Source organism: Serinus canaria, chromosome 4, assembly GCF_022539315.1.
Source record: "Serinus canaria isolate serCan28SL12 chromosome 4, serCan2020, whole genome shotgun sequence".
NCBI classification, from domain to species: domain Eukaryota; kingdom Metazoa; phylum Chordata; class Aves; order Passeriformes; family Fringillidae; genus Serinus; species Serinus canaria.
In genome coordinates this window covers 2,258,594-2,285,711 of record NC_066317.1, presented here as the reverse complement: position 1 = coordinate 2,285,711, position 27,118 = coordinate 2,258,594, and the positions used below count along the sequence as shown (strand labels likewise).

The following is a 27,118-nucleotide window of genomic DNA, read 5'->3' as shown; positions in this document are numbered from 1 at the left end:
CACACCTGTCACTTCAGCTAGCAGACTGGAGACAGTTACACACAATAACTGGAGACAAACCTGTTGCATGTTTCCCATCCCTTTCAAGCCAATATTTGAGGAGTGCATGGCTCTGGTCTTGAAGAGAATTGGGATTTTCAATTCGGATTTGGTGAATTTGCTCCTCTGTGAAGTCCAGTTCTCTTGCTAGCTCTGAAAAAGAAATCCATCTCTGTAAAGAGATCTGCTGATACTACTACTATTCCCCTGGTCTAACTTCATTCAAAGAAAAGTAAATGCCTGTGAATTATAGTTTAACCCCAAAACCTGAGAAAACATTTCCATCTCGTTCCATGTTACTTTCACTTGTCCCCACTACCATTTGCTGCCTCAAGTCTATTAAATGCACCATATTAAAGTGATTGTTTACAGCAGGTTCTTTTGTTTACCCAGTTTGGACTCTTGGTATCCCAAACAAAATAAGCTTCTGAAATATTTTTCTAAAACATCTTTAGATAATCAGAAAATCATCCAACATAAAAATGAGAGGAGTGTGGACCATTCCCCTCCTTTCTCTCTGGAGCAGAAAATGTGCACTTTACCTGTCCAGCTGAATCCAAGATGATCCGCAATGTGGGCCAGTCTTTCCTCTGTCCTTTCCTGATCATCCTGTTGATCTAAAGGTCAAAGAGAGCTGGAAGTTGCCTTTTGCAAGTTAAAAACCATTGCCATAGGAGAGAGAGCCCAAGGAGGGAAAGCACTGCTTTTTCCTAACTGCTGTGCCTAAATGTGGACAGGCTGCATAACTCGAGAGAGGCTTGTAAATCCCTAGGTTCAAAATGAAGTTAAAAAGCTTGGCTTTTCAAAAAGCACAGGACTATCTAGTTTTTCTATTTGGAAATCAGATGTTCATGTGAAAACCTAATCTAGGACTGATGCACCTGCTATGCCTATTCTGGCCAGGCATTCCAAAACTTGACTATGAAGTTCAGTCAAAGACTTTGACTAAGTCAAGAGCCATAGTTTTCCATGCCTCCTTAGTAAATGCCAGGGTTGAAGAATTCATCGGGACCAGTGCTTCTAATCATGTTCCTTGTATTGTAAGGCAAGTTTTGTTCAAACAGTCCATTCAGCATGTCAGATTATGGTCTGTATTTGAGAGACTGTTAATTTTAGTGTCTTTGACCCTTTGGATGGGGAGTGAGACAAAAAACTGACAACGAAGGCAAGGAAAAATCAGATGGTCATTTGTCAGTCCTCATTCACTTCACTAATGGTGAGACTGACAGCTCCTCCCATCCCCAAAGGTCATTTTAGGATGGTGGAATTTGAGTTTTGATTTTCCCTGAATGCACACGTGAACTGCAACACCTCTGAATAAGGAAATTGCTTAGGGCTTGTGATATGCACGTGTCATTCCGGCTCCTGATTTCCATTAGGGCTACTCAGTACTAGCACGCAGTAGGCGAGAGGAAAACCAAGCACCAGAAAACGTGTACTGAAAGAGTTACTGGTGACTCAGAGTTTTCCTCAGACACACACTGTCAACAAAAAGGAACATAAAAAGCTTCTGCTCCTGCAGATCTCACTGCGTACCAACTCACAGGTCTATAAATTTGCTTGTCTTGCTTTCAATTGACGCCCAAGCATTGCATTATTAGTAGAAGTTAATAGCTAGTAGGGTTAATAGGGCCAGGGAAAGTCAAAAGCCAAAACGTGCATGACCTAAGCAATCAGTTTAATGACAAAACCATACATATTTCTAGAAGTGTTTTTGCTTATTAAGGTAACACTTCCCATAAGCATTTATGGTTTGCAATCTTGAGATCATTTCACAGACAAGAACACAGACACAAGACAAAAAAACCAAATACAGCTCACAAGGGGAAAAAAAAGCACAACTAACCACCAAAAGCTGAAAAGAAAATGCCACACGCATTACACCTGTGCACAAACGCGCGCGCACACACACACACACACACACCAAAGAAAACAAAGAACAAAAGAGTTTAATTCATGACATGCGTCGCACAGGGAATCCCAGTCGTTGGCAAATACCTTCAGCACGGTCATGGGCATTTTCGTCAGGGATACGTTCAATCTGAGTCTCTACAGACTCATCCCAAATGGGTCTGATGTCAAAGATGTCTTCAGGAACTGACTGCTGAGTCTCACTGGATGGCACATTTTCAATAACTGAAACTTCTAGGGCACTACTGCTTTCATCATCTGAAACTAATTCTTGTTCTCTCTCTGACTGCGTGAGTCTTTCCACTAATTTAGAAGCTTCATCACTAATTTCTTCAAAAAACTCTATAGAGTTTTTGTAAAGATCAAAAAAATTGTCCTTACTGTCTTTTGTGGGACTAAAAGCACTGCGGGAGCCTGTAGCGCTTCTGCTTTTAACTGGTAACCGTGAAGAAAATACCTTCGATCTTGCTGTCACCTCATCTGAGTCTAGCTCAAACTTCATCTCACTCTCCCTCTCCCTGGCCTCTGCCTCTGCCTCAGCATAACTCCTAGCTTTGATGGAACGTTTGGTCTTTGGGTCCACGGGACTACTGGCGTCAGATTCCGATTTACTGCGGCTGTCTGCCTTTGCAGGGACCGCGCTCGTCACGTCGAGCGCTTTGGGTGACTCTGGCTTGCGGACCGTCGTGTCCGCGTATGAGTGCTGTGGTTCGGCTTTTTGGAAAGCGGATTTCACGGGAATTTTAGACTTTGGTTTCGCTTGGTCATCTTTTCCTTCACACTGCGAACTGTCCAGGAAGTCATCCGGGGAAAGGCTCTCGTTTTCCGATTGTTGTGAGGATTGCGATGCAGCAGCAGCTGTTCTTACAGGGATTTTGGATTTGCTTTCACAAGAAGGCACACTCTCCATTAGAGCAGTGGGGATTTCAATCACAGATCTCTGCTCCTCTGGGGAAGAGTCTGGGGACTCCTCACCCTGTTCAGAACTAACCAATCGAGTGACTTTGGAAAAATTTAATTCATCTTCTACCGCACACTGCTCGGGAGAGATGGGGCAAGGCACCTGACAGCTATCAACCGTGTCAGTCTCCGTTCTGGAGAGGGGTTCAGCTTCAGAGGCAGCAATTTCTTTCTTTGGTGATTTTGAAGAAGCTGAAATACCCATTTTAATTGGAATTCTGGATTTAAGATCTGGTTTTGCAGTGCCTGCGCTGGCACCTTCACCCATCATTTCTTCAGATCTATCACTAGACTCAGGTGATGTGGGTGAATATCTCAATGCATCTTGTTCTTGTATATCTGACTCCTCTGACTCTGACGGTGCAAATGGGTCCACTGACCCCTTCAGCTTTGAGGATTCCGCCTCTGCTGCTTCTTTCACTTCTTCACATAAAGAAACTTCTTCCTGAGGCTCCTGCCCCACCTGGAAGAAGTGAAAGTTTTCATCTGGGTAGTTCCTTTTGGTCATGTCAATGGCTCCACTTCTAGTCATCTCAAACAACTTGCCTTCCTGAAAAATAAAAGGATTTTGTTCACTGAGCGGCGTCCCCTCTTCGGTGGGTGTCCTGGCTGGTGTTGTGTCAGGGGTTGTGCCTTGGGATCGCCTGTCTACCATCAACCCAAATATCTTCTGTTCCTCTTCCTTCACCCGAGCTTCAAAAGCTTCATCGTCTTCACGTATTTCACTCCACATGTCAGAATCTACATCGGTTCTGGTGATGACAACCTGACCCACCAATTTCTCTGATTCATCTCTTATATCCTCAAGGGCAGACTCAGGTAATTTTGTTGATTCTGAGGTCGGAGACCCTTGCGATATTGTCTGAAATCCATCCTCTTGTTTGGGCTCTATTTCCATGTACACTTGCTCTGAAGAGCAATATTCACTGCCCGTGTCTCTGCTAAGTAGAGCTTCACCAGTCTGCTCTTTCCCTTCTGCAATAGAATAGGTTTCCCTAGATAGCAGACTTCTGCCAGATCCTACCTCACTTTCAGAGTCAATGAAGAAATGCCCAGAAGACACATTTTCGTAAGGGCTCACTATATACGGAGCACTACCATCAGAGACATCTGCTGCACAGCTGTCGAGCTCCCTTGTGTCAGTGGTTAGGGACGAGTACTCTGGTAAAGGCTCCTCAGCATGAGCAGCCCTGTGAGATGTCTCACAACCTGTATCTGTTTTTCCCGAATCCCTTGCCAAAGCAGAATGGTCAGGGGTGTCACCTTCGGCCAGTTTGCCATCGCACGGGACAGAGAACTCAGTGGTACCGTGTCCATGACAAAGACCATCTGCCTCTTCTGGCACAGCTTGCGTAGAAATGAGATCGCTGCCTGGTAACAGGGCCGCGGGTTTGACACCTTTTTCAGTAGCATCGCACTTCCCCGTTGTTAGTGATGACTCAGCGTGAACCTCTTTTTGACAGCTGCCACCAACAGAGTGACAGGGAGTACACCCAGATCGTGCGAACGGGGCATTGGGACTGACCGTCTCACAGTCGCCTGTACCATCACAGCATTTGGATTCCACACTTTCTGCTGGCGCACAACCATCGGAAGGACAAGTGCCCATGGAAGGCTTACAGCTGCGCCCAAGGATAAGCAGCTCCTCTTTGTCACCTTTGCCTGGTGCTTTAACCTCATCTACCCTGACAGAGCATGGCTGGGAATCAATGGGTTGGAAACCTGCTTCATCAGGGCTAGAGCTGGAGTCAATACTAGATGGTAATGGTGAGGGTGGCTGCACTCGGATCACAGGCTCCATTAAGAGGCCGGAGTCGGCTTCTTTTTTGAGCCGAGTCAATTCTGGCTCGCTTTCGGAAGAGGAAGAACTCTTTCTAGATTCAGCAGCAGGTGTCACCACTGTGGGTATGCCTTTTTCTACTACAGTACTCTGCTCTGATGCTTCAGCCTCCCGTGAGGCCTCTGAATTGGCAACCACAGAAGATTCATCTTGCTTACAACTCCTTTTATGATCTCTCTTCTGTTTTGCTTCTTGTTCCAATTCATCAAACATTTTGATTTTGGTCACCATTTTAAACATCTCTTCTTCAGGGGTGAATCTCTTCTTTGGTTCACTTTCCGAATCGTCCTCTGGTTCTTCATTGACTTCGGGGATGGTGGCTGACTTGGGTATGTCTGCCATTTTAGGTGTAATTTCATAGCTAATTTCTTCTGAACTAGGAGTTTCGGGGGAAACGGGGCTTTTTCCCGAACTCTCCATGAGGGATGTTTGCTCCAGACTGTCATCATCGGCACTTCCCTCAGGGTCACGGAGAATCCTGGAACGCACCGATGCCAGCTCTGGGCAGGCTTCTGCTTTGCTATGAACAGATGGAAGAGGACCCTGCCCCAAAATGCAAGCCTTCACTGTTGGTTCTACGGGGCTGCTTTCAAGGGAATCGCGGCAGGGGGACTCTTTCATAGGACTGGGCTCCAAAGAGTCGGGCGTTTTGTGTGATGAGTTATCTTCTAGCACTGGGCTTGCTTCCAGGGAGTCTTTATGACTTATAGTCAAAGAGTCATCTGCAACTGGGCTAAAGCCTTCACTATCATGGCTAGCAAGTGCAAGTTCCAGTTTCTGGGGACTTCTAACTGTAAGACGGCGTTCACAGGCTACATCTTTTTCTTTCTCTAAAGCAGTGTCATGTGTTTCAGAAGACTTAGTGAAATGTGCAGTGGTTCTGGATTCTTTATCCCTGCTAATATCTTTCACAATGGAAGCTGAGCTACTTTCTTTAAGTTTATCAGCCTCTTCTTCAGAGGCTGGAGGTACATGCTCTTCTGATAAACAGTCAGAATGAGACTCACTAGTCTCAGTAACAGCATCTAGCTGCCTCTCAGTAATACCTTTTTCATCTTCCTTTGAGGAGAGTTCCTTTGTAGAACGTGTTTCTGCTGTTGTGTCTACTTGAGCCGCTCCTTTAGCGTCTTCAATTTGCCCATCAGTTTTCTTTGGTGAGAATGAAAGGCTTTCTGGGCTAGTTTCAGGAGTCTCTGCCAGACCCTCATGCTTGTAACTTTCCTCTGAGCTGATCTGAGGGGTTCCGTCAAGTAGGCTGCCTGGAGAGTCAGCCACACCTTCGTGTTTAAGGCTCTCTGAGCTCCCATCAAGAGCAGCGCTTTGCAGAGAAAGAGCAGGAAGGAATCCGTCTTTCCCATACTCCGTAGGAAAAGCAGCACCAAAAGGACTGGTCAGGACTTGCTCCAAGTTAACCTCTCCCTCCTCTGTCACCGAGAGATGTCGGAACTGTTGGTATTTGTCGTTATCCTCCAGTTCTTCTTTAATGACATCAGAAAAGTCTGTTGAGGTTTTCCTGTCAGGGCTGATCTGGAAGTCAAGATCCCCCTGATCATCAGAAGTCCTGCCCTTCCCAGCTGCCGTTTCTTTGGCACTTTCAGCAACCATTACCGGAGGGAGAGGTTGGGCTGGCTTTTTGCTGCTCTGATCTTTTACTTGGTCTTTGCCACTAGCTTTTTTGGCAGTTTCGATGGTGGAAATTTGAGCTTTTCCTTTCTTTGATTGTGGCTCTTTCTCTGCTTTTGACACTGTGCTTGGTTTGTCCTTCTGTTTGTCTGTCTTGAGGTTTGACACTCGCTTTGTTTCGCTCTGCAAAGGAATTGTTTTCTTGCGGGGAGTTTCCTTCTCAGGGGCCTGTTGCTTCTGCTTGACAGATTTGTGTTCAAAGAGTCCGGAAATATTCTTGGAGGGGTCTTGCCCTGACTGGAAGGCTTTCATTAGCTCCCGAACAGACATGGTCTCTTCCAGTCTCTCTGTCTTGGAAGAAGGTGAGACGGGCGGCTGGGCTTTGTGTGCTACCGGCTTTTTGACTTGTGCTGGTTTTTTAGGCGCCTTTTCGGCAGGGCCTTCTTTTGCCTGAACTCTGACGGGCAGTTTTGAGCGTACTTTTTGCTCATCTTCCACTCGTTTCTGAAGAGCTTTCACTTTATCCTTTATTGAGCCAATGGGAGTTTCCTCGATAACAGGGGACACAGCTTTAGGCTCTGGAGTACCTGTCACCTTTAGGCCAGGCTCCCCAGCCGGTGCCTCGTCTGCAGTGAGCTTAGGCAGTCTCAGTTTCTCTCCGCTGCTGTGCACCTTGCCTTCCTTTGGCTTTGGCTTTTCTCGTAGTTTTGCCCTAAAGGGCTTTTTAACTTCTGATGCTGCCTTCTGTTGCTCCTGCAAGCTTGGTTTCCCAGTTTTTGGAGATTCTTTTCCTTTCTTTTCAGAATCCCTGCTTACTGCTACAGCTTTGATTTTCTCTTCTACTACCTCCTCTTGTAAGGCCTGTGGCTGTCCCTCGTGAAGAGAAACGTGTGTTTTTAAATCCTCTGCGAGGTAATCCACCGTTCCTGTCATGTCTGGCTCCCCTTTTTTTGTTGTCCCTTTGTCTACCCTGACTTCTACGCGGCTCGGCTCTGTGACTTCTGACGGAGCATTTCTCCTGGCCTCTTCAATTTCTTCATCGCTGACAATGATCCATTCTTCTTCCAAGGGCTCTTGCCTGGAAAGGGACTTCTGCAAAATATGTTCTTCTCTGGTGTATGATCCGCCTCTCAGAATTTCATTTACTTTTTCTAAGTCCTCTTTCACTCTTTCAACTATTTCAAAAGGTTCTCCTGGCTCTTCTTCAGCAGACTTTTCAAGATCTTTCACCTTAATGGAGCCTGATTTATCAGAAGGGTCACTTGTCAGGATGGCAGTCATTTTGATCAGATCTTGTTTCATCTCAGAAACTTCAGACAACAGGTCTGGACTGGCTAGTACAGGGACTTCATTAACCAGATGGCTTTTCAGGACAGATGTTTCTGTAGATTCTGTCTCGTCATCTTTGATGCGAATGAAAAACATTGAAAGTAAAATGGAAATCAAAAATAGAGATTGGAAAATGTAATCAGGACTGAAAATGACAGTCTTTGGCTGTAGTGGTGGGAAGGTCAACAAAATGGGCCAGGAATGGTGGATCCACAAGATCTGAGGGTACAAGAGCAAAGCAAAGCTAACGGGGGGTGGGAAAAAAAAAAACAACTGAAAAGGAAAATGGCAGGAAATAACTTGCTTCACTTTATCTCTAGAGCACAACCACACATACAGTTTCAAAGCTGGAACAAACCAAACCAGGACACCACTAAAAAAAACCCAAAACAACAACAACAAAATTTCAAATCAAAACCAGAAGAAACACAGTGAAGTTACACAAAGAGAGGCATCTCAAGATTGTTCAGATGTTACAGATCAATGTTCAAATAAAAAGAAAAACAAGAAAAAAGGGGGAAAGCATTAGAACTGATTGAAAGTCGATTTCCTCTAAGAGAAAGCCAGTGTTAGCAAACTGTCAGAATAACATCGGGTTAACAGTTTTGTTTTTCTTAATGACCAAAATAAAAAGCAAAAAGTAATTCTGCAGTAATCTAAAATAGGACCAAATATGTGGAGATCTGAATCAGCTGCAAACCGGCATTTCATCTAAGGGGATTTCACACCTACACAATGAAACAAACAGGCTTTTGTTTTAAGAGGCATGGTCCTTTCCTTGGAACATCCTCATTGACAACTAATGAACTGACTGAGGAAAGAGAAGACAGAGAAGAAAAGGAGAGATAATAAGAAAAAACTGTGAATCAACTTAGAAGTGATTTCAGAGTTTTAAAAAATGTAATGTATGGCAACCCAAAGTCACAGACAGTCACACTAGACACATACGTACAATTCATGTAAGGCAAGTTATTTCCATGCAAAGCAAAGGTGTTGCAAATGCTGCTGGGTATGTAGCTTCGGTTAAAAACAAGAGCTCTAAAAATTATTCATATAAATTAAAGGTACATGAAAATACTGTAAACATACTGTGGTGAAATATTTGTCTAATCTGGCAATCAGTACACAGGAAGGTGGCTGCAGATAATTCCCATTATGCCGTAACTGCCTGCTGGTAACATTTCATTTCAGCAAGGACTAGCAGAAAATGGATATTGAACAGAACAAAACACTGGAGAACTGAAGCAAGTTACAAACAGAACACAATACTTAGGAATCACGGATGGACATTTTCCCTTTAAAGGTAGCATGTCACACGGAACTGCACATTTCAGCACCCCAGCGAAAGTCAAAGAACTAATGCAAATAAGGAGACCTTAAGCAACGCGTAATTAGCTGTCTTTATTTGTAAAAAAGATCCATTTTGCTATGCTGTTCTCCTGAGTGTAACAAATGCTAAATATTTGTGCTGTACGTTAATTAGAGCCAGGTTGCTGCAGGGTATTGTGGTGCTGAAAATGGGGTCTTTTGGTGCTGCTGCTTTACAACGAACGGTCTGGGGCATGCCGAAATGCCAGCCAGTAATTTTGTAAATTTGTAATATGCACTTTCATAAATATCAAATGTATGACTCTTTCACTGGCCAATAATCGAGTTAATCAGCCTGAAGCAAAGCAACTCCAGTGGGCAATACATTGCAAGTGCTATCCAGACAGTGTGTGGCTGGAGCATGAGCACCCACTGGGGTTCTCTGGGGCCCTGGCAGAGTAGGCAGTGAGGAAGTGGCAGGAAGACAATGCAAGACACTGCACTTTTACTGCAGAGGAGGAGAGATGTTGCCCTCCAAAATGGAAACAAGGCAGATGTCATGCTTTTCCTGAACAGATCCAAGAAATGGCTGCATTTGGAAGCAGCTCTCAGTAGAGACACTTCTGTGTGTGCAGAGATGCACTTGATTTGCCTCTCCCATAAAGGAGAAGTTTGCGAACCCCTCGCCCATGGTTTCTCATGGTCACAGCCTGGCTGTGCATGTACAGAGGGTGTTTGTGCTGTGCCAAGCTGTCAGGTCAGATTTCCAGCCATATTTCACCACAGTAAAGGGTGGGGCAAGGGAGGGAGGGTTAAACAGGCTGATTCTTTTGGACAGTATCACTTTTTGGCATGGTTGTATTCTATGAGATCAACGAAATAGATTGGAGTCCTCATTAGGTTTTCATTAAAAGTGATACTGTCATCTGTCTCAAATATGAGGCAAGAATGAGTGTCAACAAATGGAGAAAACAAAAAAAATGGAGGGATGAGCATTCATACAAGCAAAATAGCAATAGCAGGTTCACTAGGGATGTCAAAGGAAAGTAAAGGCTTAGATGAACGGTTTTTAACTGTATTACTTGTTAATTTACACATCAATTGTATTGAATTGGATAGCTGCTGAGATATTAAATTGGTTTTCATTACGTATTTAAAGTATTGATGTTATTAGCAATAGCAGTTAAAACTTAGCTTTCTTTCATGCTTATCTTTAGTCTTAACATCTCTCATACAAATTGCATTATAACATTCTCAAGGAAAAAAAAATCTTACTTTTTTCTGAAGTCATATCAACCTGGAAGAGGAAAAAAGCAGGAGATTTAAACCTTCAAATATAATTGCCATACAGAAGCCACAGGTGAAATGTTAGTTGTATGGAGACACATGGACTTAAATGGAACCAAGAATGCATTTAAAATAACAGCAAAAGCATGGCTTAATTTATTTCAGGTCTCTAATACCAGGAAATTTGTTACTTCACTATAGTTATGGTCAACAGTAGATGCAAAATGTTGCAGAGTATTTTCTTTAAATGCTCTTAGCAAGCGTAGAGGATCTAAACTTTTGCATTACCAGGTGTTTGGTTACATTGCTCTTAATTTATTTCTTCCTGTCTAAAGCAAAATCATCCAATATGGTTAGGTGAAAGCATTTGGTCCATCTGGAAGGCAACCAGGAGGTTCCATGCATTGTGTTTCCTTGGACACATTCATTCTGAGAGCACAAACCGCATTTTTGCCTCTGTGCTCAGTGATGATGAAATGCAGGTGCACCAATGATGGCAGAACTTCCCAAGGCAGGACATGGGGCTGGATGCCACTAATAGCTATTCATACCTTTAAATGGAAGCTGTGATGGCCCTCACAGCCCCCCTTTTTGATTTTTCAGAGTTATTTGGGTACAGATTAAAAAAACCATACAACTTTACTGTTATTCAAAAGAAAACACAGTCCTTGTCAAAAAAGAATTGAAAAGAACACAATCTCAGACCATGAAAGCTGAAGAAGCAAATTTTTGAGGTAGCTCTGTAATTTCAGTTTATTTTAGTTCTGCTAGCATTTGTCCACACCAGTACACGTTGTTTAAATTTGGCTATGAAAAAACATGCAAACTCACAAGTAGCATTAAAGCTGTAATTTCCTATACAAAATTGTGGTAGGAGTAGGACAACTGTGAAGAATGCAAATCAGCTGTGCAGAATTGCTGGTACAAGATACTGCACATGGCAAAGCCCCCAAGGTTTTAGTGAATGCTGAAAAGGTTTACACAGTTCAAACTATTCTGTATCAAGACAAATGCAATATGCTGTCTCAGTCAAGATGTTAGAAATCTTTGCCTTTCCATGAGCTGACGCTGAACAGAAGGAAATCCCTGGCCATACGTGCCTGTTCCTACATGCCTGGCAATCCTTTAGGCTCACATAATTACATCTCACAGCCAGCAGTGTGTGCAACAGATCCATAATAGCCTGAATTCCTCTGATGCACACATTGCCCTACATTGCCTACCCTGCATCCCTAGCATGGCCTAGCTTCCCTCACTTTCACTGCTTCCATAATATCTGGACTGATTTATGTCAGCATAACTAATTGATATTATTAACATATAAATTAATGAAGTCAACAAAAACAAAGTTTAAAACGCTTAGAGTCATCACTGAGCTTGCCTTTCTGTGCTTTTGTTTCCTATACAAAAATAGAAGTCATATTTACCATAGGAGTGGTAAATATTTTTGTAAGGAGAATAGAGGACTGCAAGCCATGCCACAGACCTGCTGAACCTGTTGTGCAGTGCATGGGAAAGATGGCCATCACCTTGGGGAGCTGGCTATTCTCACAGGGAATATTCTCACAGTTCCAACAGCTGAACATCATCAAGATGTCAGGACGCTTTTCTAACGCTACTCATCTGTGTAGGGGTCAGAGCTAAAGTAACATCTCTAAGTGCCAGACCGGGCTGGGAGCTGAGGGGGGAGCTGAAACAATTTAGTTAGTGCTAAAGGTGAAAACTCTCAACCTTTTACTTGTTACTTCTGGGTTAACACTGATTCTGTGCTGGATGTCCATCATCCAGCTCAGTAAAGTGTAATATCCATCTACTGGATGCTCTAAATGGAGAAGACCAGTCCTTTTAACACAGGCAAAATTCAACTCTGCCCATTTCCAAAGTGAGACTGTGCAAGGCCCTCTTTGCTGTGTCTGTAGCACTGAGCTAAGGATCAGTTCTGAGTTGTGTCTGTGCAACGTGTGTAGGCAGGAACACGCTGATTAAGCAACATTACCTCTTCTGGTTCTGGATCTGAATCTGATTCCTTTTGGTCCCAAAGCGCCATGCAAAAAGAGAAGGGGGAAACAGAGCAAGCAAAAGGCAATTTTTTTTTTTTAGAAGAGAGTAGGAAAAAGTAACTTCCCACAACATTTAACAGAAAAGAGGAAAACGCAGCACATTTCTGGAGTTGGTTTCTCATGACAAAAAGCAGCAAAACTGAACTGTCAATTTAAATACAAAAGGCTAGAGAACCGAGCAAAACACAAATTGAACAGTTAGATGTCTAGTGATCCTTTTTTGTACCAAAACTTTAAATAGATACATGATTTTTCACCCATAAATTAGCAAATATAAACAAAATATATTCAAGAACTAATACCATTTAAAGTCACAAAAATGGTGAAATGCTTTGTTTAAAAATTATACTAAAATGCTATAATAAAGATTTACTATATTCTAAAAATGCTGAGAAGAAAATAATCATCATTTTGGGCAAATAGACCGCTAAAAGGCATGCAGCTTCTAATCCAACCAGGAAAGAAAAAAACCCCTTGTGTTTTCAGAGAATAAACATAAACTGACACTTTCTAAGGAAACAAGTGTTTACTCTCTGAGGGCACTCCCACTCATCTTTTCTGAGACCTCAGGAAATACCTGATGATGTCTTCAAACACTGGCATTAGGAGTACCAAACTCAAGACACCAAAAGCCCTTGCATGGAATTTCCTCCTCTTTCAAGCCCCTGCCCACAAAGCTTTGCCCCTGTTTTGCCCTCCTCCTCATTTCTTTTTTGTATGATAATGCTGATGCCTGCAGCTGGGTATAATTTCACTATAATTTCACAGTACCTTTGTGTAAATGGGTAAAGTGATGTTTAAATTACATATGGCTTGATGAACCAGGCCTCTGGTAGATTTTGGCTCCTTCATGAATGATAATCGTCCGCAGGGCTCTTGAGTGCTATCTCGGACCTGGCACAGGACAAACACACACATTTAGCCTGCTGCTCTGCTGTGTGACCTACTTGTGTCTCTCAAAAACTCTTCAGCAGAGGGGGAGGAAAAGGCCACGTAGGCAAAAATAATGTGTTTTCACTTTTCCCCCCCGTTGTTTGTAATGTACATGCAGATGGATTTGTGTATTCAATACATGTTGAATGTTGTCGGTGGAAAATTCAGCAGGAGGGAAAATCTGCAAAGCCAAAGGACGGCAGATAAAGGTGTAAATTAAAACAAGCTTACAAAACATTGCTGGTAAGGAGGGAGAAAGTTTAAAATTTGTCTAGTAGCACACAGCAAATATAACACAATGACAGAGTGGGTTGATTTTCTCCACTTACTGGAAAGTTTCCATTCATAAATCATTTCTCTAAGAGTGTTATTTATATAATGGTAATAGTTTCCTCCTTTGTAGTGGGAGTTCCTGGGTAGAAGAAAAAGTCTGTGGAAGAGGTTTCCAGTGCTCTCTAATCTCCCTCTCAGAAGAGGTGGTGATGGTGGCTCAGTGACAGCAGCCCTTCTGACCACAGTGGGTTAAAACATTACTTAATTTGAGAGGAATGAAGGGTTTTTACTTTGGCTTTTACTTTACAAATTTTCCTACTAATAAAAAAAGTTTTTAAAATGGAATAGTACAGTTGGGAATTTATATAAATTAAGTAGTTTGGCTTTCCTTTGTTCACAAAAAATATGGTGAAGTGATAACTTGAAATATCCAAAAAGGAGCCAGCAACATTACCTTAACAAACAGAGGAAGTCTATTTTCTTTGAAAGCAAAGAAACTGAATATATGGTGCTGCCCACTCTTTGTGAGCGGCACCAGATTGCCAAAGCAGTCAACGTAGATGGGTTTTCCTTCTAACACCTGTTGGAAAGGAAAAAAAAGCAAACCTTAATTAATCCTTGAGAGGTGATTAGGATTGCTTCCTAAGGATAGCTCTACAACAGTTCAAATCAGTTTCTGGAATTGTTAGGACTTCCAGCATTCACAAGATTTGTTATGTACAGTGACCTAAAATGTGTGGAAATATTTCAGATTATTAAATTCCAAAGAGACTAGATTGCTAATTCAGTAACAGTAGTGCAGTACTTTAAATGACAACAGTATATTACTCAGTGTCATAAATCCAGGGAAACCTTTAAATCTAGATTTTACTTTTGATTTTTGGTTGACTCCAATTCTAGCATAGTTTGCTAACCTGGCCTCATCACCACAGTCAAAGAAATACTTTCTTCAGCTGTCAGAACTCAGAATGTGGGCCTGCTGAGTCCATTTATTTCAGCTGGATCTGTAGAGACCTAAGAGCTTTTGAAAGGCATGCCTCAAGGTAAATATCCCTCTGAAATCTCTCTATAATGGCACTGCTTGCATCTTCAGATCGCTGCTGTTATGGCCCCTCCACATGTTTGAATATCACATCAGCAGTTTGGGAAATGTTCCATTCAAAGTGCAAAACCATTTATGGCTCATCCTTACTTCCCAGAAATTCAGCCTTGTCATTCAGTTTGATAAGCCCATATTTTATCTTGATAAAAGAGTTTGATTATCTTGATAAATGAGTTTGATAAGCCCATATTTTATCTTGCCGATCTGCACAAGAGATGCCTGTCAGAGCTTCAGGAACACTGAGGACAATTCTTTTAAAGGTGGGATTCTCATGGAAAACAGACAGAACTAAGCAGAATGTGCCACGTAAGTTAAAGCACCTTCAATTTGTCATCCCTTCTGAGGAAGCTGACAGAGCCAGAAAAACTGCATTTAGCAGGTAGTTTGCTCAGTTCCACACAGGAAAGCTTTCGCCTGCTCAGCAACAGATTTCATGTAATTTTATTTTCATAAAGCAGACTATTAATCAAACCTGCTACTTGAACTTCTTGGTACGTGAATGTGCTGACAAACCGTGACCCCTGTCAGGTGCCTTTCTGGTTAGTGATGTGCATTGATGGGGCTGCTGGAAGTCAGGATTCAGCCACCATTTTTGGCTCTGACTTTCTCCCTTTAGCCCTGTGGGCTGAGTTTGCCAGTTGCCCTCTGGGAACGGGGTTTCCTCACTGCTTTTTCCTTACACCTGACAAAAGTCCAAGTTTCCATCTTATCATGGCTGTTGATACTGCATCGTGACAGTACTTGTTGACAGATTATTTTTCAGTCCTTGTGGCAGATAGAAGGTGGAAAATACTAGTTAAAAAGCAGACACTAGAAAATGGAGAAAAAGTCTTGCACAGTACCTCTACATCCCTGCTCCTGGCAACTTCAGCAAAGTTTTCTTGTTGTTCTAGAGTTTTATCCACCTTGTCATCCGTCATACAGAAACATCTTAACCGTGCTTCAATGGGATCATGAGATTTGGCAAACACCACAAACTTGGCCATGTAGGGGACACAGATAATTTCTCTGTATACTTGGGAAGCAAAAGTAACAGATTCTTGTGTCTGACGACAGTCTATCAACCAAAATCTGTAAAAGAAAATGCAGAGTTGTGCCATCAGCAAAAAAGGATTTAAGAAAGAAAATTCTGTGTTTTCCCATCCTGGCAGCATTAGCTGGTAACCAGAGCAATGGGAGATAACAGGTCAGAGGAGCAGAAAAAGAATTGTCATTTTTGGTTTTTGTCTCCCAGCCAACTTTAAGGAAATAGCAGTCAATTCCTTACATACAAGAGCAAAAACTTCGGGTGAACATAAATGACTTTGTCCACTGTGCAAAGCTGCATGCAAAATCAGAAACTCTTCCTATGTGAATTTAGTCACCAAGCATTTTCCAAGGAGTAACACGTCCTGCCTTCTTTCCCAGCTACCACTTGAGTTTCTCTGGAGCCATTTCTATTCAATAGAAGCCACTGTGTGGGTGGAAAGCTCAAGTTTCCCAGCTGGCGGATGAAGGCGGAAGTCAGGAGAGGTCAGAGGCAGCTCAAAAGCTGCTCTGATCTGTAGGGATGTTATTCCTCACGGTGGATTACATGGCATTAGAACCCCAAAGCACACCTTTGGAGTGTGGCTGCTCTGCACTTACTCATCTGCAGCTGAATAACAGCAAATTCCATGCTGTGCTCATCTTAAGAATGCTTAACAAAAGCAGTGCTCAAAACCCCAGGCTGCTGACATTTGCAAGAGGCAGAGCATGTGTGCTGCAGAAAGGCTCTGCACGCTGATCCTTCACTTTTCCTGCGTGGGAGAATTATGCTGTGCTGGGCTACAACTGGAGAGGCCACATCCTCTGAGAAACCACCAGATGCCTCAGCGATTTGCTGTCAAACACCAAGGGCTAAAAAGCCCCAACAGATATTAAGTCTTTTCAAAGCTGCAGCTCAGGAAATGGAAAACAAACACTGAGCCTCCAAGTCTTCAGTGCAATTCACATGGCAAGTATATCTCTTTCCCAAGCTCATCTTGGACAGAATTAGTTTCATGAATGGTAAAATTGTTGTCCATCATTAATGATTAGCTAGACATAAAAAAGTTACTGTGAAGAACAAATAGAAAGTAGATGAAAAATCCCCTTTTTAAACTGTACCAGCATTTCAAATCATGTTTGGGGCAAAGCAGATAGCTGAACATTCATTTAGATTAAAAAGAAGAGGCAGAACCCATTAAAATCACTACATGGGACCCTGCTTGTATCACAGAACATTAACAACAGTAATCAATTTTCCAGTCATCATCAGGACTAAGAAAGAACTACTACAAATATGAATTGTAAGACCATGAAGTGTCACCCTCATTCTGGCTATCACATGTAGAGTCCCCTGCTGCTGGAGTCTGGACAGTTTTAGGGCTTTGGACCTCTAAAACTCTGCCTTGTTTCCACAGGTGGTTTTTAAATCAGCCTCTAATTCCTGCCTTTGCACAGACCTCTGCAGCAGCAGCACTGAGCTGAATGCACTGTAAGATCCCCCTCTCGTGGCCACTGCTGCTACAGTGGCATGTTGAGTTACACCCAACAGGAACGTGCATCAGCAAACAGCAGGGGAAAACAGCCTGTCCTGAACTGAGAAAGGATAAAAAACTAATACTGTGTTTCACCTCACGTTCATCTGGAGGCTGGACTGCAAAAGCTGATCTCACATTAACACTGAATACACTACTTCAATAAATAACAAACCTAATTCACAGCAATAGCTGCCCCAGATACTGAATGCTTGCACTGAATTTCATGGGCAAGTTATCCATGATTTTGTAACTGTTTGCTGGAGTACACAGCCTAGATGAAATACTTGCCAGGTCACAGATAGCATCTCCTGTTACAGAGCAGGAGATTTTGGGGCATTTCTGTGATATGCATCATGAACACAAACTAAAATACATACCTACATTCATTTATATTACTCTTCTTTTTTAAATGAAAATCTGTTTCCAGCAACAGAGCAGTTAAATCTCATGACAAGAACAGATGTATGGAATAGAGGCTTCTAGACCCCAGTCTGGCACACCTAGAGTCCCTTTCTGCCTGACTTCTCAGTTTTGGATATTCCAGAAGTAATATCGCTTACAAGATGTATAGTGAGGTACCCAAATAAGGGATTTCTGTTTCCATGGAAATTGGCATAATAATCAATATCTCTGTTTGTTCTACTCTCCAAACTAAAGTCATTTAACAGAAATATTTGTGGAAGAAAGGCATGTACTTGAGAGTATTCCTGTAAAAGTCTGTTTGGTTGTGTAGGTACCTGGCAGACACATTTGTTGTGAAGGAAACACATTCATTAACAAAGGTCAGTGGTGTTGTCCCAGTGATGTCTTCCCATTGGGCAGGGGTGGTTCCTCCTGAAATGATAGAGGTTTAAAAATAAAATCAAAACCAAGCAAGTCTGCAACTTTTTTGCTTCTAAGAAATTCTTTACAGTTTTTAGTTGCCATGAAACAAGTAATAGTCCCAGATATTCTTTCTCCTTGGGTCTATGGTATTCCACTAATGCTAGTAGGACTGGATGGGCTTACCCTGAAAATACTAAGTACCCAAATGATTGTTAAGTGCTGAGCCCTGTCGCACAAGATTAAATTAATTAATTAAATAAATACTTGCCACTCATTTATGTCTCTTAATGAAGACTGAAGGAGATGCTAAACCCTCTGGAGCTGTGGCAAGTTAAGGGTTTAACTCCAGTATTTTCCTAAGTATACTGCAACAAGTAAGTCTTCGCTATGCTTACTCTGCCAGGCAGAGTATGTTGGTTCTCAAGAAACAAACTGTAAGGAAAATGCAAAAACACCACCAAACCCCAAGTCTGTGATTATATTACACATCTCTTGTTTGTGCAAATAACAACTGTTATTTCTGATTGTTTGGAAAGTAATGTATTTTCACAGCTTCTAGCCTCACTCAAATTCCCATCCATCTTCCTCAGGTGTAATCAGTGCAGCTTTGCAGCCTGCAGGGCCTGACAGTTTCAGGAAGCACAGGGAGAGCTCCAGGCCAGGCGTCCTACCTGTTATGCTGCACAGTAACCTCAGCGTGGGCGTGTCGCCTCCGTAGCCGTTCATGAGCCCGTCGCTGGAGGCCTTGGGCACGGGAATGGTCATGGTGATGGGCTTGTGGAACTTCCTTCTCCTGGGCTCCAGCGTGACTATGGGACTGAAGGTAGCCTTGTTGCCCAAAATCTTCTTTGTAAGTTCAGTGTGCATAGGTTGAGCCTTTCCAAAGCAACAGGAAATAACAGAGCAGTTACTTGAACACAGTTTAATGATGCCTAAAGAACTGGGTCTGTATATTGCCCACAAACCCCTTAACTTTTCAAATAGCACTACTTCCCAAGAAAATCTGCAGACAGAAGAACTGACTGCCAGTGGGAAGGGGAGACCTCACTTTTACTTTCCTATGCTGCCTCTTCTTCCTATCTCCTTCCTTGTTGCTTATCAGATTTTTACAACATTAATTTAAATTCACTTAACCAGTAGCAAATGATAACCTGGTTACTTTTTTCCCTTGAGAACAAACTCTGGCTGTTTTATGGTGCTATTCAGCCAGTCCCAGGAGATTTAAACAACCACAGTTTCCAGGACAAGGTAAATCATGGATATATGCAGCAGCAGGACAGGTTGGAGATAGCGGAAAGACTTTCCTCTCTGTGGGAAGTGAATTGTTATACTGGTTCATTCACACTGAAAATGTGTACATTTAATCAGAGTTTAGCATGTTTAATTATTGCAGCCTTTGTACTTCTCTGATGCCTTTCATAAGAAGCATTTGGGAAATTCTACGACCTACACTAATACCAGCATCATCACCAAAATTTCTCCCCAAAGTTATACAGACAGTTACTAGACAAGACTCTGAACTAACTGGAAAACCCGAAGCTTTACCACCTGCTTTGACTTTTGCATGGACTTTTTTCTTTTCTTACTTTTATTGGAAGTGTCGCAGAGCACATACAACTCAACAAGCTGGCTAAGCTGGTTGTCCACTCAAAAAAGGTGATTTGCCACCAAAAATAAAACCAAAACTCTGTGCATGCTTCAGTGTACCTGGAGGCCAACGCGGATTCTCTTGGTGAGTGCCCCTTCTGGGAAGACAGCCTGCACCTGAGGGACCACGGTGCTGCTCAGCACGCCCCCCTCGGGCCCGATGAGGTTGCTGTCCTGCTTGATCCGGGACACCACCGCGAAGTACTGAGGGAAATCCCGCGTGATGATGCGGCAGATCCGCTTCTTCTCAAGCTCCTCGGGAGTGTCAAGCACTGAGGGCAGAAGAGGAGGTGGTCAGAAGAGCAGAGTTTCACAGAAACAGTACAGCCACCTTCAGAACACACTCGAGCTTTTCACAGTTTTGCAACTTACACAAAGTATTTTGTCTAGAAATAATGGGAAAAGGAAACACAACCCTGTGTTCAGCTAAACCAGAGCAATCAAGAAAGGACAGACAGACAAAGGCAGAAAACAGAACTGGCAACGCCTCCAAAATCATCAGCCAAACAAGCAAAGGGATTGGTTCCAGCCCCTTCTCTCTCACCTATTTACAATGTCCTGAAGTAGCAACAACTAAACAAAACTTCAAAACACTATCAAACTATGAGTTCAGTTTTAATGCCGTGAGTTGTCTTGTTTACTTTGGGATTTGTGAGACTTTTTGAAAAAAAAAAAAAATAATAACAACTTTTGCAGCTCCTAGAGAGCCCGAGGCCATTCTGTTCTCTCAGAAAGCAAGAGCACCATGACTGACATTTCCTCCCACACATGGAGCTGCTCCGAAAGGATCAGTATGATAATTGCCTTGTTTTGGAAAGTTGTTTGCTATGGAAGCTTTTTGTTTAACACTACTAGAAGGAACAGAAAGAAAACACAGTCTGGAGTCTATTGTCAGCTTCACAAAGGGAGACATCCTGCCCCACCGCTTCAGCAGCCCATGCAAGGGAAGGGAGCACCATGGTAGAAGCTGCTACGCCCAGGGTACAGAAGGAACTCGGGAGAAGGGTAAGAAACCAAGTGCCACTGGATACCTTCATCCATGCCATTCAGGATTTCGTTCAGTTCATCCTCGGTGTATTCACAGAAATGCTCCTTCCAGCTGTCCCCGTTCTCGCTGCGCAGGATCACCAGCTCTCTCTCCTTGCCACGCAGGGCAGCAAAATGGGGAATCTCCACAATCACGGGCCTGGCACAGCAACACAGCACATTAAATGCACACGGGAGAGAGGAAGAAACAGGATTAACAGCAACTCTATTCAGTCTGCTACAAAGTGACCTGGAATTCTACCTATTTGGCTGGAATACTTTGGCAGAATCCTAAACTAGTAGGTCACTAACACAGACTAGATTGTTACAGGGACCCAGTAAGTGCTGAAGGACAGATGAAAAAGTGCATTCACCTCTTTCCACAGTGTGAATGTGATTTGGTAAGATAATAGTGCTTATCTGGAAATTTGGTGATTGTTTTTGCAAATCCATAAAAAACTCATGCTCATTTTATTTGTCACTACTGTCTGGGTTAACCTGTGCAACTTCATTTCAAAGAGAATCTACTGTAATGTATAGGAATAGTGGGACAAATTCTGATCTTACTTATACTAGTGCAAATCAGAATAATTTCATTGCAATTCAGAGGCAATTGTGTCCAGTGCCAATTTCACTTTGCAATCCTATACATTCCAATGAATTTATTCCTGATTTACACCCTGGGAGAGACACAGGAAGTCTGAGGAGATTGATTGGGTTACTATTGCAGTATAAGAGATAAGAATTTGCCTTGTTGCCTTACAAGTCAACATCTGCACCAGCATACGCACTCATATATATATATATATATATACACACACACATATACAACACATATGTGTACATATAATATATCTGTATTGAGATATACATACATACTCTTAGAAATAAGAGAGAAGATATAAAGGTATTTGTAGATACACTTCTCTAATTAGACGACTCACACAGGTTACCAGGTATGTAGTAAATGCCATGTGTTCTATCACACTGGGGGTATCCAACATATAACTTATTGATTGATTAGTCCTTGATACAAAAAAAGGAGTTTAAAATTTACAGTAGATTCTTTTTTTTTGTGGTCCCAATCCAGGTTGCTTTGCTACAGACATCAAGCACAGAACTAGGAAGATTTCATGCCAAAACAAAAATGAAGGCCACAGTACTTGAAGAAAAAGATACAAACATACCACCAAAACAAAACCACAAACCACAAAGGTTGGAAAATGGTCCACTAAGGGTTAAGTGTACAAAATTTCAAATGATAGAAAGGGACAATATCATGGGCATAATGACATAAAAAAATCATATTGCAGAAGGAGGAGAAGAATGGGGAGGTCAGCATCCATCAATTTGTTTCAAGTCTCTCCTACCCAAGGAATTTGGTCCCAGGAGGCCCCAGCTGAAGGATTCGGCTGACCAAGCTTTCTCCCTCATTAAGTGGGGGAGGAGCCGTAGGCAGATGAAGTTTACTGAGTACATCCAAAGCAGCAGTGAAAGAAAGAACATAAATAAACTTTATGTATTTTTTGTGCCAGAAGGCCAGTGCCACTGTCTGGTCCACAGAGTGGAATTAGGCTGTACACTGAATAAGGTTCCGTCCTAGCCACGACAATTTGGTGACCCAAATCAGAAAATCAGATTTGTTAATTTAGGATCTTTTCTTTCTCAGGGGGTTTTGGCTGTGTACTCAATGGGAGCAGGATCTGGACCTTAGAATGCACCCCTGCAAACTGTACAGTGACTTTCTGATCTCACTGCCAGCACAACACCTTGGAAAATGCTTCCAGGAAGGGCACAAAGATCGGAGAATGAGTAAACTACACTATATGCCTGTCTTGCAAGGGAAACACTCTCATCAGATAGGAAAACCATTAAAAAAGAATGGGAGACATACTCAAAATCCATTTGAGTGTGACAAAAATAATGGGAAGACTGAAAGTGACAGCACAGTATTTTTCTTCTGCTCTTTAGATTTCTTTCTCCTTGTTTTTAGAGATGACCAAGATGTGAAAAGAATAAGTGGTAGCACTAACAAAGATGGTGACTCTGATGACTGCCTGTTATAAATGGATTTTAAAGCAACTGAGTTGTTTCCAAATGGATTTAAACTATTGGTGTTTCCAGCCACTTTTTTTACAGTTTCTGAATGACGTTTTTTACTGCACTCTATAGAAGGGGCTCCTTCAATCATCCGCTTTTGGATGTCACACTTGATAGGGAGAATAGCTGGCAAAACAAATTTTCAAAAGTGCAAATAACTGCCGCTTTCAGCTGAATATTGCTAAAATGAGCTCAGCAGCAGACACAAATCTGATCTTTCTATGAGCTTTGCAGGATAGGAAGAAAGAAATGGTCCTATAATTTAGCAATTTCAACCCCAGAAAAATCAACAGCACTGTGCTTCCCCGATAGTCCACATTTCTGAACACCACGACACAAGACTCTAAAAGAAGCTCCTGGACCTTGTGTTGTGTAGGTAGCAGACTTCACATTTGGGGGTTAGATCAGCGCAGTGCTATTAATTTTTTAAGTATAGCATGAGCTGCCTTTTCTGGCTGCAAAATCTTTTCCCACTCTAATATCACAATACTTAGCAACAAGTATATGCAAGGAAGCCCATTAACCACAGCGCTGCTCTTTGAAATACCCATGTTGAACAGAAAGGTGTAAAAGCTTTGTGACTCGTTCCCTGCCAGCTGCTCTGCGTTTCACACGACCGCTCCGCTGGTTACCCGCGCTACAGCGATCCTTGCCAGCTCAACTTGGCCAAAGGAACCATTTCAGTGCAAGGCAAACACACCGACAGGCTGAAGGTTTCCCTTCGGGCCGCGCGGCCCCCCTTACCCAAGGAACTGAGCCCCAGAGGGTCCCACTTCGATGAGGCGGCTGGCCAGCCCTTCTCCCTCCACCATGGGCGGCATGGTGGCCAGCCGGTGGCGCTTCACCAGGCGGCACGTCACGCGCGTCGGCGCCGTGCACTTGCGCGGGGGGATGATGATGCGCAGCCCGTTGTGCCGGCAGCCCCGCATGGCGCCGCCGCGAGCGTCCACCATGAAACTCACCAGGAAGCTGCAAAATCAGGGCAGACAGTGAGATCCAGGGCACAAACCAGCTCCCTCGGTTACGTCCCACATACGTACAAACCTATGAAAATAGAGCTCTTGCTCAAGAGGCACAATGAGAAAAAGCCTTTCTCCCCTGTGAAGCACCAAATCATGCTGAGTTCACTATTAATGATACTGGCAACTGCTACCCAATAGTTCTTCACAGAAACTCTTGTCACAGGGCTGCTGTTGGTAAAATACCAGCAGACATTGATAAACGTGAACACGTGTACCTATTGCAAAGTGCAAATGTCACTAATCCGTACCTGCAAGCAGCTGTATTTAAAATTGGCACTCTTCAAAATACTTCACAAGCAAATACTATTTATGATTAAAAAATATAAAGCCAATTCTGACTGGATGGCTCAGGTTTTCTAAGTTCTTTTTTTTAAGATTCCCAATGTAATTTTCTACTTATTTGATAAACTATAATTTCTTAGAAAAATGGGTTTGGATATTAAAAAAATAATCAAATTTCATTCTGGAATGCATAAATACAATTTATAGTCCATCAGTGGGGTTATCACCTATTTATATTAAAAAAACCCCAGCATGTTGTCATGGTTTGAAGGCAAATTTGGGATTTGGTCAGATGAGAAGAGGTAGAGTCACTATATAAAAGGTTTATTTATGGATTTGGGGTTTTCTGTGTTACCTTGCACAGCAATACAATGGAAAAACTTAGGATTCAGAAAGCCATCCACAGGGAGCTTACTTCTAAGTACAAGGTAAATAATTGATTCCTTTTTCTTTAAAAGGGAGAAAAACATTTCATTTTGTTTGGAACTTCTCTTGTGATTAATTTTTTGTAGTTCCACATACACCAACAGGTCGATTTTGACATAATGGGAACATTCTTCTACACCTGGGAAAGGTGTAGACCTACTTCCAATTTTATTTTTGTTTTACTGTTTGATTACAGGATCATGCCTGATGTGGGATGGTAATGTCAGGCTGCTGGAAGTGGAAATAAGAGTAGATGAGACAGAACGGTGTCAGGCCTACTTCTAGCCACTAATAAAGAACCAGCACAATGGGGAGTCGAAGAAATGCTACTGAAGGACCTGCAATAGAGAAAAGCCCTTATAACAGGAGTAACAAACACAGGGATTTTTCCACTGCCCCCTTGACCGTTCTGTGCAACAAACATTGCATCCATTCATTGTCCACACAGCTACAAGAATTCCACATGCTGTAAAAACACAACACTCGACACACCGTGCAGGTCAGAGATGGACGATGGGAAGGAGCCACAAGCGCCAGTCGGAAGCACACCATGCACCACGGATGCCAGTCTGTCTCACACATGCAGGCTCCTAGTCTACTGCCATTCAGATACCTCTAGGCTTTGCTTAGGGTAAAACTCTGGGTAGTACAACCATTAGCTCATTCCTTAGAGGTTGGTGTTTCTGTGGTTTTAACAAGGGGGAAAAAAAGAAAATGAAAACATTTTACAGCTTTGATTGTCTGGGGGTTTGTGGAGAAAAGTTGGAGCTTCCTTCACAAAATACATTCTTTGTACATATTAGAGCACAGATGAAAGAAGAGCTTAAGAGACACTAAATGCTCAGTTCTTGCACTAATGCTCTTGGCTTGTGCTGCAATTGCCCCTGAAGCACATGAAGTAGTGTTATCAAAACAGTTCTGTGTGATGGTTCAGAGAACGTGTCCAAGTCTCCAGTACAATGGGTGTGTTTGAGGCAGTCAATGACACTGCTGGAAGAAGAGTTTCTCATTTGAAAGCTACTGCTAAGAGTAACACAAACACTTCCCCACAACTCCCAGAAGCTAATGAGAGCTCTGACTGAATTAAAGCAGCATTCATATTTCTCATTGTGCAAGCTGTCATAAACACAATATTTAGGATTTGGTTATTTTCATTATGGACATAATACTCAGGATTGCATTCTTTAACACCAGGATCACCTTTTTTTCCTGTCCACCACTAAAATATTAGTGCTGGGTCACCTGCTGTCCCAGGTTCTCCTCAGCTCCTCTCCCTACTTGCCTCGGCAATGCCAAACCCTCTGTTCACTGCTAGAACACAGACACACCAAAGGTGAGGATCCAAACCAAGTGATCTCCCTTCTGACCCTTGTGGGTTCTTTTTTTAGTATGGCTGCAACTCCTCCTTTCAGTTTGAGTTTACTGAATGTGCCTGGTGGGTCAGTAAATCTATCACAAAGTCCATCTCACTTCAGCCCTCTCTCACTGGAACAACCAGGGCTCCAAGGAGTGGAAAAACAGGCAGAGGTAAGTCTCACTGGGAGGTGGACAAACAGGTAACAAAGAAACAGTGCTAGGACAAAACCAGTAGGATATTATTATCACTATCTGTAAAAACAGATGTATCTATCATAAGGAAGATCTAAGGTTGTTATTCAAACAGCACGGAAAAATTAGTGGCAATTAGCACATTACTGTGGAGGAGCCAGTTCCCAAACCCAGCTACAGAATACTGTGGAATTGCTGGAAAAGACATTTTGGAGAACTAGCATGAATATCAGTGCAAAGGAAAGAAACTGAAGGGGAACATTTCTGAGCTTTAGGTCTGTACCGTAAAATCCTGGAAGGACAGAGCTCCAACACAGGGTTTGCAAACCCAGAGTGTAAAAATACCTCCTTTTCCATTATACCACTCTGCTTCTTTCCCACCTTTTTACTACATTTATTTTTTTCATCCACTTATTTAATCAAATTTTTTCTTTTTTAAAATCAGCACATTTCACATAATTTTGGCTATGCAAGAGAGTGAAGCAAATAATTCATAAGAAAGCCTTTTCTCAATCACAGCAGCCTCTTATTCTGCCTATTTGCTACATAATAGGGCATCTGGATGGGGCCATTGCTGTTCCAGGACCAGAAAAGCTTTTCCCTTTTGAAGGAGTGTGTCTATCTATATACAAATAATTCATACAAAATACTGCATGACATAAAACATGCTTTCTGAAATGTGCATTTATGAAAGTGAAAAATTTGTGTGACTAATATAGCGTAAATGTGCAATTCAAACTAATTATTTTGTTGCCCACGCACACAGATATTATTTTTCCTCTTCCACCTCTGTTACCAAGTGTTGTTAAGTGACGTGACTGAGAGAGGAAGAGATTGCACTCAACAAAAAAGCGCTAGCAGGGCTAAGTGGCAGGTGAAGCCTTCATTCTGAGAAGTGATACCTTATCATACTCCATTCCCATGGTCAAAAAGGAACTAGTGCATCACACTAGCACAAGAGTAACCCTAACATTCCATATACTCCCCAAAGCTAAGCAGCAAACTCGGACCTTACTCCCTGTTCCAGCTGCATG

At 42.5% G+C, this 27,118-nt stretch overlaps 1 protein-coding gene across 1 annotated transcript in view; it reads right to left on the bottom strand.

Annotated features, from left to right (window-relative positions):
• ANK2 (ankyrin 2) overlaps nucleotides 1–27,118 on the bottom strand; it is a 148,757-nt gene that overhangs the window by 14,603 nt on the left and 107,036 nt on the right. Inside the window, 13 exon segments of the mRNA XM_050973712.1 lie at nucleotides 61–192; nucleotides 582–656; nucleotides 2,038–7,776; nucleotides 10,286–10,307; nucleotides 12,294–12,323; nucleotides 13,129–13,251; nucleotides 14,018–14,143; nucleotides 15,508–15,736; nucleotides 17,946–18,042; nucleotides 18,705–18,909; nucleotides 19,741–19,952; nucleotides 20,712–20,866; nucleotides 23,551–23,775. Coding sequence (XP_050829669.1) covers nucleotides 61–192; nucleotides 582–656; nucleotides 2,038–7,776; nucleotides 10,286–10,307; nucleotides 12,294–12,323; nucleotides 13,129–13,251; nucleotides 14,018–14,143; nucleotides 15,508–15,736; nucleotides 17,946–18,042; nucleotides 18,705–18,909; nucleotides 19,741–19,952; nucleotides 20,712–20,866; nucleotides 23,551–23,775 — 7,370 coding nt within the window.